Source organism: Anneissia japonica, unplaced genomic scaffold, assembly GCF_011630105.1.
Source record: "Anneissia japonica isolate Jap-2015-1 unplaced genomic scaffold, ASM1163010v1 scaffold288060_len1141017_cov207, whole genome shotgun sequence".
Classification (NCBI taxonomy): domain Eukaryota; kingdom Metazoa; phylum Echinodermata; class Crinoidea; order Comatulida; family Comatulidae; genus Anneissia; species Anneissia japonica.
This window is the reverse complement of record NW_022712486.1, coordinates 756,767-771,606: the sequence shown is the minus strand read 5'-3', so window position 1 is coordinate 771,606 and position 14,840 is coordinate 756,767. Positions and strand designations below refer to the sequence as shown.

Here is a 14,840-nt window from a genome sequence, read left to right as displayed (position 1 = left end):
ATATAGATGCATGTACAGAGCATATCTGTACAAGCCTCATTCAGCAGAAAAACTGATGACATGCAGATTTTTATAGTTGAACTTTGAACTGAGCCTAGATTTACAAAAAAATACCTCACTTATGTAACATTAATATATGATCCTACCAATCAACGCATTTCTCGTAACATTAAATGAAAAAATTAGCATAAGGGATAAATGTTTTGCTATGGGCTTAGTAGTAAAACGGGATAGTAGTCATGAATAAAGTAATTAACATTTCTCAGCTTATCCCTAAGTAGACCACAGCTGCAGTTTGGATATCAACTAGCCTCACAACAGTCATTATAATTATAGTTAGTTATATTATATTAGAATATATTTCCAATATAATATCCAATTAAAAAAAATATAAAAATTGTTCATAACAAGATTGTTATTATTTGTTAGGTGGCTTTACATGGACCAGAGAGTAAGAATCAATTGCAGACCCACACTCTGCAAAGATCCTTAATAATTATTTACTGCATCAGCAAACACCAAATTTAATTCTTTTTTGTTTTCCATATTGAACTCTAGATGTACAGTACCCTTAAGGGATAAATTCCATGCTAGCTATCTATCAAAAAATTTTCAAACAGGTTTGGATGAAAGAGGAAATTATTTTCACTTGTTTTTAAGCTACATCAATCCAAGACATGCGGAAAAACATTATAGCCTAATTGCATACATCACACAAAAGGTTGATCACATTATGCCGCTTGGAACTTAATACAGTTTACTACACTGTAGATAGACGCTTATTGGACAGAAGGCAAAGCAAACAACAAAGAACTTGCAACAAAGAAACTAGAATCTTGGCCAGTCAATTTTATTATAAAGATTGTTTACAAAGCATTTGTGATTAGCCTACAAACACATAGCTGCAGATCAAATGTTCCTTTGTTGTCTAATACTAGTAGACAACGAGCTGTATTTAAACGGTTTTCATATTTCTTAATTTAGTTTCTTTAGTGGCTAAAGTACAATACATCAAATCCTGTTTAATGCATTATGCATACAGTACAATTTTAAATTTACAGTATATATATTTTGAAAATTATATTTTACTATTTCCATAATTTGTGTTTGGATTACCATAGAACATATACTATACAATTCAAATACTTTAATTTTAGTAATATGATAACGTTAACTTTATTAAATTTAACATTTAAGCATGAGATTGTATTACTTAAAATGAAAATTAATTTATTTAAGGTATATGTATTATACATGAATTACATTAATGCCAGTCAAAAATTAAGAAAATTTTTTTTGAAAGTCATAAATCAAAGTTCCTAAATAAAAAAAAAAGGTTCAAATACTTCACCGAGTACATGGTGCGGTTTGGTTTAATAATTTTGAATAATAAATTGAGATCTGAAATTATGTTTCTAGGTTACTCCGATTATAAAACCATTGAAAAGACATGCCCCAGTTAATGTTCCGTTGCTAAATATTATCACATACATCTATCAGTTCATCTACAAGGGAATATTTGCGCCTTAAGGCATATGCCAAATGTGTGAATAAAACCTGAAAATTGTGATCTAAAATTTAAATTTTGGCGCAAAAGATTTGGGAGGCAAAGTACAGTATGTATGTGCAAGCCCTTTCTGGTATTTGAAAATAAAGAATTATATAAAACATAACATGTATCTTCTTATCAAGTCTACTCACAAGTTCATACTCAAGGGATACATGTCGACTTCCAAAAACTGGACAATATGATTGTAGTGGTGAAACTGGGGCGGATGTAGGGGGAGCAGAGGGTGCAAACGCACCCCCCCTAAATTGTATTAAGAAAAATACTTATTGTATTATATTGTTGATATGAATTATTTGTAAGATTTTTAAGGTATGAGAGTGCAATTTCCAAGCATCCATATTCTCAAAATGTTTGCACCTCAGCCCCAACCATGTTAGGACTGAGGTAATGTGGATTCTTACGCACCCGTTGAAGCAGATCATGGGGGAAGGGGACACCCCCTCACTTTTGTGACTCAAGAGGATATGCCTGAAAATTGTTGAAATAAAACTGCATAAATGACCTAGGTTTTAACGAAAGAGCGCACTACAGCCAGACTACATCTTAGTAGTCAGCAAGATGCTGGTATCTCTGCCCACAAACATCTGAATTACCTATAATACGCAACACGAGTGCACCTGCCTTTATTATAATTTGAGAAATATGAGAAAAAGCGTGCAAAAAAAAGATTGCTTTTCGGCACATGAAGTAGATAAAGTAAATACACCAAAGACAATAACATTTTATTTTCTATGGTACCGGTACATCACAGCGATTAATTTGATTGATGATGAATTTTACTATATATGAGTGTCACATCCGGCAATTTAGGGGTACAATTTCCCCAAATTTGACTACCTCAGGCCCATCACAGGTGGGGTGAAGATGCGTGTGGACAGTTTTGAAGTAGGTAAAGTAAATACATCAAAGACAATATTTTATTTCCTATGGTACCGTACATCACACATAAGATCTCTATGGTTGCCAAAAATAGCTGATAAAAACTATTTAAAAGTGTCATTTCCCTCCATCTAAAGGTACTATTTCCTCAAATGTTCTCACCTTAGCCCCAACCATGGTGGGGCTGAGGTGAATTTGGCCACACGGCTTTGAGGTAGGTCAAGTAAATTAAATACATCAAAGAAAGTGTTTCTTTACTACTACTCACAGCTTTGAAGTAGGTAAAGTAAATACATCAAATACAGTGTTTATAAGTTTTATTTTCTATGGTACATCACACATACTAATTACATCTCTGTGGTTACAGAAAATCGCTGATAAAAGATCATGAGAATTTGCGCTTCATTTTGACTATAATGGTGATGTGATGATGATGAATTTTACAATATAAAAGTGTAATTTCTGGTAATCTACATGTACTTTTCCTCATTTTTGTACTCCCCCTGCCCCGCCCCCACCGCCAAATCCTGCATCCACTCCATGCTGTATTAATACTCTATTAATATACAATTTGATTCCAGGTCTCTAATTTTGTATAGACCTAGTAGGGAATGTGAAAGATAATTAAACTTATTATAAACTTTATTTTCAGGTTTGGATTAAGGATTTCGCATTATCCAGAAGTGTAATAGTGAAAACATTGCTCCTTTTTATTATATAACACAGTCTACCAGGATTAACCTTGGTTATTCAGCAACTGATGTTTGTTGCTTTAATAAATTTCTAATAAATTTTTACCAGAATGTTTATATTAGAAAAAGGTGTTAAAAATAATATTTACAAAACAGCTTAACCTGGTTAACATTCTATTGATAAGAATGAGGTGGTCTCACCAGCTTCTTTTCACATATTCATGCAGCTTTCTTTATATTAATGCTAAGTCTAGTTTCGAAGTTTATGGTGTCTCACTTTTAAAAGTGTCTACCACTACACACCACCAAACCTCTCACCATTTATAGTCAGTTTTCCCCTTTTATAGAACACCTTTATTCTTTCTAATTATCTAAAAATACTAAATATAATCATACTTGGTTTTCATATTATAACTCACTGCTTTAGATTGAGGGCAGTATTCAAATGAGGTCGCAGACGTTATTAACCTGATCAATTAGGTTATGGTGCAACTGCATTATGCCATCGTTACAGGAGAAAATAAGTTAAGAAAACCTCAAAGTTATGACTTTAATTCATAGTTTAAATACCAGTCTATAGTTAGAAAGAATCAACACATTCATTTTATAAAATATAAATGCTCAATGATTTGCATTGCTACTATATGCTGATGTGTGCTGTGGTACATTGGTATGATGTGTGCTGTGGTACATTGGTATGATGTGGTGTGCGATGGTATGCTGAGTTTATGGTATAGTTTCAATGATTATTTTATATATTCCCGCATACGTAAGCAAAGGAAGGAGTACATGATCTGTACATTAATAATTATTTTTCAAAAAGGATTTATATAAAAACAAACCAATATTACCAGCAGTGAGACATAATGAGACTGCCATATGGTAACATTCAGCCAATAGGAATATAATTCGCATCATTATCAGTTCATCTACAGTACAAGGCAAGGGAATGTTTGGGCCTGCAGGCATATATTCCAAATGTACAAATAAAAACTAAAATTCTGACCTATTTTTTTCTCTGTTTCCGTATATTTTTGCTCAAATGACGAACCCTTCCCTATTCATAATATTCTGGTCTTTCCACCGCTTGCTTTTTTTGTTTCCTCCAACTTTTTAAAAATGAAAATGAATATTTTCAATTTAAATCCATAAATACACAGCTAATAATATGAATGGTCATGAGTGACAACTAGACCTACTTCCAGTAATCACCAAACCAAAATGTGAAAGTTCTCCAGAAAAGATAGGGGTGGGATCAAAGGTGAACCTTCAGCTCAGCAAAAGTCAGTGACAATGAAAATGGGCAATTATCGCTGTCATGGTAATGACCTCAGGTCAGCATTTAATCTCAGAAAAAAGTGGCCTTGTCCCACAAAATGCAGCAGAAATAACACAGCAGCCACATTCCATGTACTGTTGACATTATCTATCACCTGACTTTGACTTGGGGTGTCTGAAGTTTCTTGTACACAGGGCAAGCGGAAATTTTGATGTGAAGCTGCGAGGAAGTGAAGTTAGCACATTGCAGGTGGTCAATTTAAAACATACCGCTCGTTTTCTAACTAGAGCATTTTTAATGTTAATACAATGAGTATTGTACAAGCTAAATATTTTCTCTTTGACTGGTTTACACAGTTCAAAGAATATTATAATATAAAAAATAAATATAAATATATTATAAAGAAATTACAATAATATGGGGATATTGTCTACTCAATTGTGTAGCAGTACATTATGGTGCAAGTTAGTTTTTTCTCCTTTTTCTTTTGTTTCAGCATTTAAAAACAAATGCTACAGAAGTTATCTAATAAGGCCATGTAAAATAAAACAATTGGTTAGCATCCTTTATGTTATCAATTTTCATGGTAGGGAGGGAGGTTTTTTTTTTTTTTTGCATCTAACATGAAAAAAGAGTTTCGCAAGGAAAAACAGCAAAAAAAGAAGAATAAAACAACAGAGACCAAAATTAGGTACAAGCATTTATAGCAAGCAAAAACTTTACCTATGAATAACGGCATCATAATGCAATTATCTCTATGTACTGTATTATCATGCACAATTCACTCCTCAACACAACAGGCATCATGGATACCATATGTGGCTACAGTATAGGCCTATAGAACAACAGTAGAGCATAGAACTGCAAGTGGACTGGCTAGTGTGCAGACGGGTGGTAAACAAACCTATATTAAATTGAGTTTGTGAGTGTATTGTAAAAAAAAAAAAAAAAAAAAAATCGGGTCGGTGGCGGCCTTTTTGATGGCAGGGAGGGGATGCTAACCAATTATTTTATTTTACATGGCCTAATGTTTTTGTATTAAACCATTTGGTTGTATCTAACGAAGGTTTGAAAGCTCCTCTCAAGTATTGACCTTCCTGACAATAATATTACAAATCATTTCAAATATCAAACAGAATGGAAGCCAAGTACTGACACATGACCCAGAATTATCAAGACTGTCGATAACTTTTAATATAAAAAGATAAGAGAGCATACATAATGAGAACAAACAGGCTATCTCCACAAATACATCCAGAAATTGTTAACCAGCATTTCCTAACTCCATTGGAATATTTAGGAGTATTAAGAGGGAGGTGGGGGTGGGAAAGGCGACTCATATTACTGTAAGTGAGGGATCGATGATTAAGTGAGGGGGAAACTTATTTCACCGTAACACACAAGTTATGAACTTTAGCATCAAAATTATAACATTTGAAAAAAAAGTTATTATGACTGGAATATGATGAATTAATTTAGAATATTTTTTTCTTTGCTCGAACCACCAAGGAAGGGGTCCGGGAATGTGCTACTGTAGAGTGGTGGCAGATGGTGACCCCTTAGAGAATTTGCATGCTGTTGTACAAACTTTCACAACTTTTGAACACTTTTTAATCTTTTTTTTTGGAAATGTGTGGAAGCTTGCATTAGTTGTGATACTGTACATCGTAAGTGGAACTTAATATTATTAAATTACCCTGTGTAAAATTAGCACAGGTAAAATTTTTTAAATACAAGTTGATATTACTTCAAAAAGTCAATTTCAAAACATTATTTAGCCTCTCTTGTCCTTTTTCAGGGACAATACATCTAAAGCAATTTATCTGAATAAAAATATAACAAATAATTCCTTGAAAATTACACACATTCCCTAATTCTTTTGGCAGCCTGCAAATCAGCAAAAACTAAATTATTTTAATCTGTGTCTCATTTTAGGTTGACAACTTTATTTGATTTTTTTAAATGATTGTAATTAATTTTTTATGGTTTTTTCATATAATTGATATATTGATCATTAAAATTCTTCAACCTTGAATATATTTCTTTTTTAAGCTGTTAAATTTTACTTGGTATACAGTTTCAGTTTCATTGAAATTTACAGTATTTCATAATGGTCATTACTAAAAATAGCTTTAATGAAAATTATTATATAATTTCTTAATATAAAAATATTAATTTATGTAAGAGATGCAAATTACAGTACAGTAGTTTCCATGTGTTCATAGGTGGAAACTGTGTCAGGTCATTTCATATAGATGAAACAAATAACTAATTCTAATGTGTGTCGATTCAAGATTAATTGAACGCTACTTGAAAAAAAATATTATTCAGAAATAGAACCTTTATTTGCTTTCCTTTAGAAATAGCAGTGAGCTAAAGAGCATTACAGCATCATGCAACAACAAAACAGACAGGAAATTACTTGGTCTCCAAGTTACTATCGGAATTAAACCAAGCCACCCCTCCAGAGATATCCATGTTCTTAGGAAGCCAACAACGTCCTTCAACCCTCTTCAGCAGACAGTTCATTGACTTGAAATCATAGTAAAATGTTTCTGATACAGACATTGTATACACCTCAGGGGTACAACAAAAGCAAGTGCAAATGCATGCATTTCCCTAAAAATTGGCCTCCCAATATTTTATGAGAAATTTTCTTCCAAGACAACTACTACACTATAATGGAGTCTGCTATTACTACTGTACGTGTGTGATGATTGGATTGGGCACAGATCCTCAAACCAATACGAAGAAGTACAGTATGCGTTTCTTCTTTCTTTCTTGCAACTTGTACATGGATGCAGCGGTATCCATTCACCCACGATACACATGCAGTAAGCCCCTAATTACTGTAGTAGTGACTCAAGATATTTGTCAACAGCTAGCCGGGTCGACACGGACTAACAGAACAGCCAAAAGTTCCTTTTCCTAAAGATGGCATACTATTATAGACTGATTTGGTGATGGGTGTCACTTGACCTAACTTGGGTGTTGGATGTAAACAATGGACTGGCACAGCGGTGTCTACATGGAGATTGCTATTGTGGCTGTCCTTTGATATTGCTGTAAAGATCATCATAATTCCCAGCAAACTGATTGGAAATTGAACTTGAGAATTTTGCTTTAAGGGTTAATGCTAATGTTCCGAAAGATAATTGCCGCAAACGTTGAGATTTTCAACAAATGTTAGGCCTACAGGCAGTAGGCCCCTGCACATCTATGGTCTGTTTAGCTATGCACAAAAGCTTTCGACCCATGAACTACGCTACAATTTTAAGGCTACAGTAGCTAAGGTTTACTAAGGATCACTTAAATTTCAAAGTGTACAATGCTAGGATGACGCTATAAGTAAATAAACGCTAATCTGAACAATCGTATTGACTTTCCTTGTCATTTATTTCTCAAGTTAACAGGGAAGGGGGAGGGGGTTGGTTGTTTTCGCAACCACAACATTACCTTATCCTATACTTTCACACTGATGCATTGTAATGTTTTCCATGGTATACCCAAGTTATGTCACATGACTGGCTGTAAACAAACATCGCCGAATCGGTCTATTACCTGTATATCAAAGGGAGAGCAGCTTGATGGGATAGAACTAGGGCAAAGTTCTCCATGGTTCTGTGCACACACAATGAATACTATGCTGCTTTAATGTATACTGCATATTATGACAATGTTTTTGTGGGATAAGTGTTTTTAAAAATAAATAAATCTAATATAAGCCAATACATACTGGGTAACATGTTCAGAAGTAAAGTAGAAAATATAAGAAATTCTATTAAGACACCTAACTTTAGTTTTAAAAAATCTCCTTAATTTAAAGGTCTACTACTTACTGTATTCCCCTATCTAAATCTGATACCATATTTTTCAAAAATCTTTTTGTTCTTTCTTTGTATTTATTTTCACTCTTTTAATTTTGCATCCCCAGTAAAATATTTATATAATCTTTTAAACCAAAAGAATCTGATATGAAATGTTGAGTACAATGGTTAAGAAACTCCCATTCCCAAGTCTATTAATTTTGTTAGTTTCCAAGCAAACAACTTCTGTACTTTCACTTTCTTTTCCTTCACAATCCATAAATAATTTCTGAAAAATCTTGTGTAATTCCAAACCTTGTTTTAATGTTTCTATAGTACCACATTTCTTTATTCTGATGTTTCCAAAGACTGTACAGTACATTGGAAAATTGACATTTTCTCACAAATCACAAATGAAGAAATGAGATGCAACTGGATAATACCATTATCTTAAAAAGGGGTGTTTCATTTATAGTAAGTTTAGTAGGTAAATGTATGGAGAAAGCAATTTATAAATTTTGAATTTATTTCATTAATGATTATAAATTACTTTGGTTCTGCATAAAGACTAGGGATGATGTACTATCAGGATCAAAGTCGGGAAAATACCTCAAAAATTAAAATGTGAACAGCTCGTTTAAAAGAATCAAAATAAAAAAAAATAAAAAAAATTGTTTTCAATACTGTTGTACAATAATGATTTTCTATCTTTGAAAAATGTGTAAAATAAGAACAAAATACGAACATTTCGAGCCTGCAATTGGCAAAAAAATAAGAAAAGAACAATGAGCCTGGGCAAAATTTTACTGGTTCTTATAAAGTAGTGTATAGTAATTTTTTGTTAAACTGCATATTATCACCAGTATCAATTTCAAAAACAAAAAATATATAAATCAGGCAAAGTGGAAATCACAGAGGAAGTTAGTAGTATCCTACAGCACAAAGACAAGCACATTAATTGTCAAGTATTTGCCGCCTTTTTACACTACAGAACTAGAACAGGATGTTATCATTGTTCTTGATTAAAAGTTACAAGAAAAAAGAAAGTAATAAGGTCACAAGACTGGTTTATTACATTCTTAGGTCACCTAGGTCAAAGGCAATGGATTGAGAGTTCAGGATATGGTATATAAATGTCAGTAAAATTCAAACAAATTCACAAATAGATCAGTCATACTCTCCAAATGGCAATTAAAGAGACTAAAATTATATTTTAGGATTATCATACCTTAAAGATTTAAAAAAAATTCTTTCACATCTAATATCAAGTACACTTAATACTACTTACTACAGGATGGAATGATGCTTTATGTAAACTAAGCCCCTTTTATGAGGATTAGGGGGTGGAGTTGCATTTCAGTGGTGAGAAAATAATCCTGCAGGGACAGGATTTGAACCTACGACCCTAGGATTGAAAGGCAGGCACCTTAACCACCAAACTACAGCTCCACTCCACTCAAGATACACAGTTTTACTATTGAAATAAATTAACCCCTTAAAATTTAACTAACATAACGCTCATTTGAAACTTCCATTGAGAAACAAATAAAGCAAATTTGGATTCCACCAGTTTCAACAAGTTAACATAAAGGTTTTTTAATTTATTTAACGGAGCGGATGTGCGTGGAAAGTGTTTGTTCAAAACTTTTAATTCAACAATCGAGTAAATTACAGGTAGGTACTTACATTAAGCAATTCAAATATTTAATGTAATAGCTCAATTCAAAACTGAATATCTTTAGAAAAAATGTATCTCAAGTAAACACTCACCCATCGCCGAGGTCTACCTCGACCTCGTTTTTTTGATCCAGTGGTGGCGACCTCTTTCTACATTGTGAAAAAACATATTAAATATTGAAATATTAAAATAACTTCATATGACCCTGTTTCTACTATGAAAAAATACATTTTGTGATTAAATGGGATCAGAAAATAATTTCCATTCTTTGACCACTTGTACAGTGGCACCCCCCCGCCCCAAATTCGTACCTTGCCAACCCCCCTCCCCCAGATTTTAGACGCTGGCACCGCCACTGACTACACTTGTAGAAGTGGTTTGGAGCAGCACCTTGGAGTCAGAGTTTTAATCACTTGCCGTACATTTCGCAATTTATCTACAGTTTCTTCTTCAAGTGGGTACTTGAGGCGGTTTGAGTGCAAATTGCACTGATATATCTCATGCAGCAAACTATGGAATTTTCCCCATGCATCGTTCCAGCTGGGGTAATAATGTGGAACAGCACTCTTGAGACTTGTTGTGTAGAGGACTTTATAAAAATCTACATGTATTAATATTATTAATCAGAGAAGCGATTGTAACACACAATTAAAGCCAATCACTCACTGCGCAGTGATCGCTGGCTGGCGTGATTCCATGGAAAACGCAACGCCACAAAATGCGCGCAACAGATCGCTTTTAATGACAATCTGTTCAGACTGCCATTGACAATCAGAGAGAGAAGCGAGCCTCACTTGGCACAGGGGGGGGGGGGCAGCCACCTAGGGGCGACCGGTAGGGGTCCAGGGGCCGAAGCCCCCTGGAAGTTAAAGATATCTAACAAATTTTGGTGAATTTTTATTAGTTATTTGATAGGCATCAAGCTACCGTAATATGTTGAAATTAACTTCCAAAACCGAAAGTTTTTTTTATAAAACAAAAAAGAGTGTGCAATGTAACCAACTAAAACTAACTTATTTTCAAATCCGTTTTACATTTTACAGTATATTATAAAAAAAAAAGGTGTTACAATACTATCCTCCCATCATGGCGAAATCCAGTGTTTTTCATAATCCGTGTGATTGTGAATTATTAACAACATTATTACGAATAAGAATAATGTCTTAATGTAAATTGTAAGGCCAACAATTTGTGACATTATACTATGATAAATTAAGAAAACACAGTGTCACCGGGAACATCACAGTACAAGATTTTAATTCAAAGTGAAGTGATTTTGTAAATTTTGCCTGAAATCTGTAAACCACGAGGTTGCTTCCCCGATCAAGATGCATCATTTAGCACTCACCTCTGTAACCTAATATGATGTGAACGATTTACGCATGCGCAGTTAAGAGATTTCTTTGTTGCTTTAATATAGGAGGTACACTTAATAAACTTGTCTAATGTAAAAGAGCTGAAAAAGTTGGCAGATATACCAGGGAGTCCGACTATAGAGCCCAACCATTTCTTAGGGAATAAATCTGGTGGAGGTCCATGTGCTTAATTTCTTGGTCCCTAAAGAATACCAGGCAGTTTCTTAAGGCACCTCCAAGCTGTTTTACAACACACAATGCCCAAAAAATAATTTAAAAATTGTTTCTCCTTTTTTGGTTCTACAAGTTGTGACAAATATGGCACTTGGTTTGTTTTGACAATGAACATCACTGCCACGGATGAACGAAGAAAATGATTAGACTACATTAGATTTCAGAAGAAAGAGAGCAGATATTCTCCAAGTGTACAAAATAGTAAATGGCATTGATGATATTCAAGTTAGAACCTTTTTCAATATTATGGATTCCGATAGAACAAGGGGACATAAGTTTAAATTACGAAAGCCTCGAGCTCGTCTTAATGTTAGAAGTCACTCTTTCTGTGTGAGGGTTATAAACTTATGGAACAATCTCGACAATCTCATTTAAAGATCTTCTCAACAAAGATGGGGCTATGTAAAAAAAAAAATATAGCTACCAATTTTAACAGGAAACAAGTACAAATGGTGGGCGTTTAAAAAGGCTAATGCCTTATTTCAGAGCCCGAAGATTCAAGTAAGTAAGAAAAGAAAATTTTCCAATCAAAGGGTTTGCACAAGAGCCCTTTCCTCCTGTGTTCTCTCACAAAGATGGCTGCCTTATACTTGTAGAAATGGAACACATATGGAAGGTACTTCTCCCTGATGCTTTCAAGAATCATGTTTGGCCTTATGTGATCTTACAGTTCACCATCTTTCATAGCAGAGAATTTTCGATCTCCCTGTCAACACAATCATCATCAAGGCCAGCTCTTCCTTATGACCAGTGGTACGTTGCCTAATAGCAGGGGTCCCACCTGCAAGTTGTGGAAGTCTCCTGGAAATCTGGACGGCCTCACCCAATTACATGCAAAATTAACCTAGGGAAAAATAGCCCATCTCCGGCAAATTAATTAAATCTGCTTGTTTTATCTATCAAGAGCAGCAAAATAAAATTATGTGCTAAGAAAGATCAGTTAATAAACAGATCTCCTGGTAATGACATATTCTAACATGCTACCCCTGTAGTATAACATTGTGATTTCCTGTTTGTAGCATCACAGGTATTCAGTAAACTACTTTGCAGTAATGTTATGCACAAGATATATTACATTTACAATTAAGTGCATCTCACATTTTATCCATGGCCATACACAAATATAGTGATTTTTCTCAAGTTTAAGGAAAGTCATTCCTTGCGAGGACCTCGCCCTTCCCTTCCTGTCCCTCTAAATCAATGCCAAGATAACAAATACACATTACTGCTAAAGCATGTATGCACAGGCTACTACTGTATTAGTAAAGTAAAGATTACAGAAAACACAGCTCAGTTACACTTAAAATACTAATTTGCATACATTGAAACGATGGTTATTTGAATAAACACACGACAAAATGAGATAATTCTTTTCCAGAAGTTAATAATAAAAGGCGCGCAGACCACGTTTTCTTTTAGTTCTAGTAGCAACAATTTGCGCCAAAATAATACTACTGGATTATGCAATGGCGCCCGCTTGCTTCAAGCTTGGGTTTCCATCAGTTTATGGCGCAGTAGTATAAGTCAGATGTAAACATTGGAAAAGAAAATGGCTCTTCCTGATCAGCTATGAACTATATAAATACCTTTTTCGTTGCTGCTTTAGTGCTGCCCTTCGGCCTTCCTCTTGGTCGTTTTTCCTTGGGCTCTTCGTTCTAGAATTATAGATATACCAAAATACTTCAATTTTTAAAAACCGTTATTATATAATTTGTGAAAAATTAATAAAAAATAAGAAAAAAATACACAGCAAAATAAATAAACTACAGGACTTACTGGATCAGGTTTGGGATATTTTCGAGGTCTTCCTCTCTGTCTCTTCACTGGTTCTTCCACAGCTACATCTGTATCTCCTTTCTTACTCATGTCTGCGGTTGCAAACCTCTTATTCAGTGTGTGTGTGACCGACTGTCTTCTTATAATCAAACTGAACGCCACACGGAAAATCGCACACCTGAGGCAAGGAGAGTAGAAATCAAAGCTGATCCAATGTTCTTACTATTTACTGCTAGATATATAAATTCAAAAGAGCATCCAAATTAAACTGAGAGAAAAAATATGCAAAATGCTGCTGTAAAAATAAGTGTTGTGTATCCGCTGCAGAAAATGGATTGGTACTAGCGGCGGCGTGGTGAATTTGATGCGTGAACGGACGCTCTTCAATTAGCAGCCACGCTTTCTCTACACACAGGCTTGCTTAGCAGACTACACAACAAAACAATAGGCCACCGCTACATAAAGATGATCATGTGACGTTATGTCCTTTCAGACGCGTCTCTCATTCTTTGTATTATACTGTATAATATAGTCAGAATATAATACTTAAGGCCTACAGTACTGTACTGATGGTTTTTTTTTTTTTTTTTAATGTTTTTTATCATCATCATCATCATCGTCATCGTTACATCTTCATTATCATCATCAACGCCATCATCATCATATCGTCATAATCATTATCGTCATCATCGATCCATCTTTCTTCTAATATTATATGTAATAATAAAGAGTCTTTAATTACTACCGTATTTTTCTATACAACATAAATAGGCCAACCATATTTATGTATAAATAGTATAGTAGCTGAGCACAGTAGGCCTAATAATGTAAGTTTAATTACTCGTAGGTCCTAAGTATATCTTTTTGTAGCCCCAGTTGTTGTAACAGTCTATTATTACACCATCATCATCATCTGCTACAATATAGGAAAACAATAATTAAAAAGTGAACTCAATGAAATTATAGTAAATACATTTCTAAATAGGCTAATTATTTTTCATCTTCTTTCTAAATAAAATGGCATTAATAAATGATTTAATTTTTGGTCGACACCATTCCATAATTCAGGCCCATAGAAAGTAATAAAATTTAAGTTCTTATAATATCATGAGTAACGGGATTCTGGAATAATGAAGACCTTTGGTAAATTGAAACATATTAAAACGAAGAAACTTGTAATTTGTATAAGGGAAGGTCGGTGTTATTTCATGAACATTATCCTCGTATCACAGTAATGTATTGTTTGCTTGATTTCTTTGACGTATCATGTTGATTTTGTAGTGGGTTTGGGTTAGCTCAGTTACTTTGACCAATGCATAGGATACCGTGGCAGCTGCTGCTTAAAAATGACTATTAGCGGTTTTGTTTGATTACGATACGATCTCCCTATTGTTGTACTGGGTCGGATGCATGATTTGGCGGCGCGGTGAGGGTGCGTGAGAGTCCACACGACCTCAGTCACACCTCACCAATATGAAACTCTTGGTGCCTGGAAATTGCTTTCTCATACCTTAAAAATCTTACCGGTAATTCACATCAACAATACAATACAATTATTTTTCTTAATACAA

General features: G+C 34.2%; 1 protein-coding gene across 2 annotated transcripts in view; it reads right to left on the bottom strand.

Moving 5' to 3' along the window:
* The window catches only part of LOC117107846 (high mobility group protein HMGI-C-like), a 19,855-nt gene extending 6,149 nt beyond the window's left edge, over nucleotides 1-13,706 (bottom strand). Inside the window, exons 1-3 of one of the 2 annotated variants that reach the window (XM_033249644.1) lie at nucleotides 13,270-13,706; nucleotides 13,080-13,148; nucleotides 9,997-10,053 (exon numbers count right to left, since the gene is read on the bottom strand). In XM_033249644.1, coding sequence (XP_033105535.1) covers nucleotides 9,997-10,053; nucleotides 13,080-13,148; nucleotides 13,270-13,359 — 216 coding nt within the window. In that variant the 5' untranslated portion in view covers nucleotides 13,360-13,706. The remainder of the gene's footprint in view (nucleotides 1-9,996; nucleotides 10,054-13,079; nucleotides 13,149-13,269) is intronic. The other variant, XM_033249643.1, reaches the window with a different exon arrangement.
* Between the last annotated feature and the right edge of the window lie 1,134 nt (nucleotides 13,707-14,840).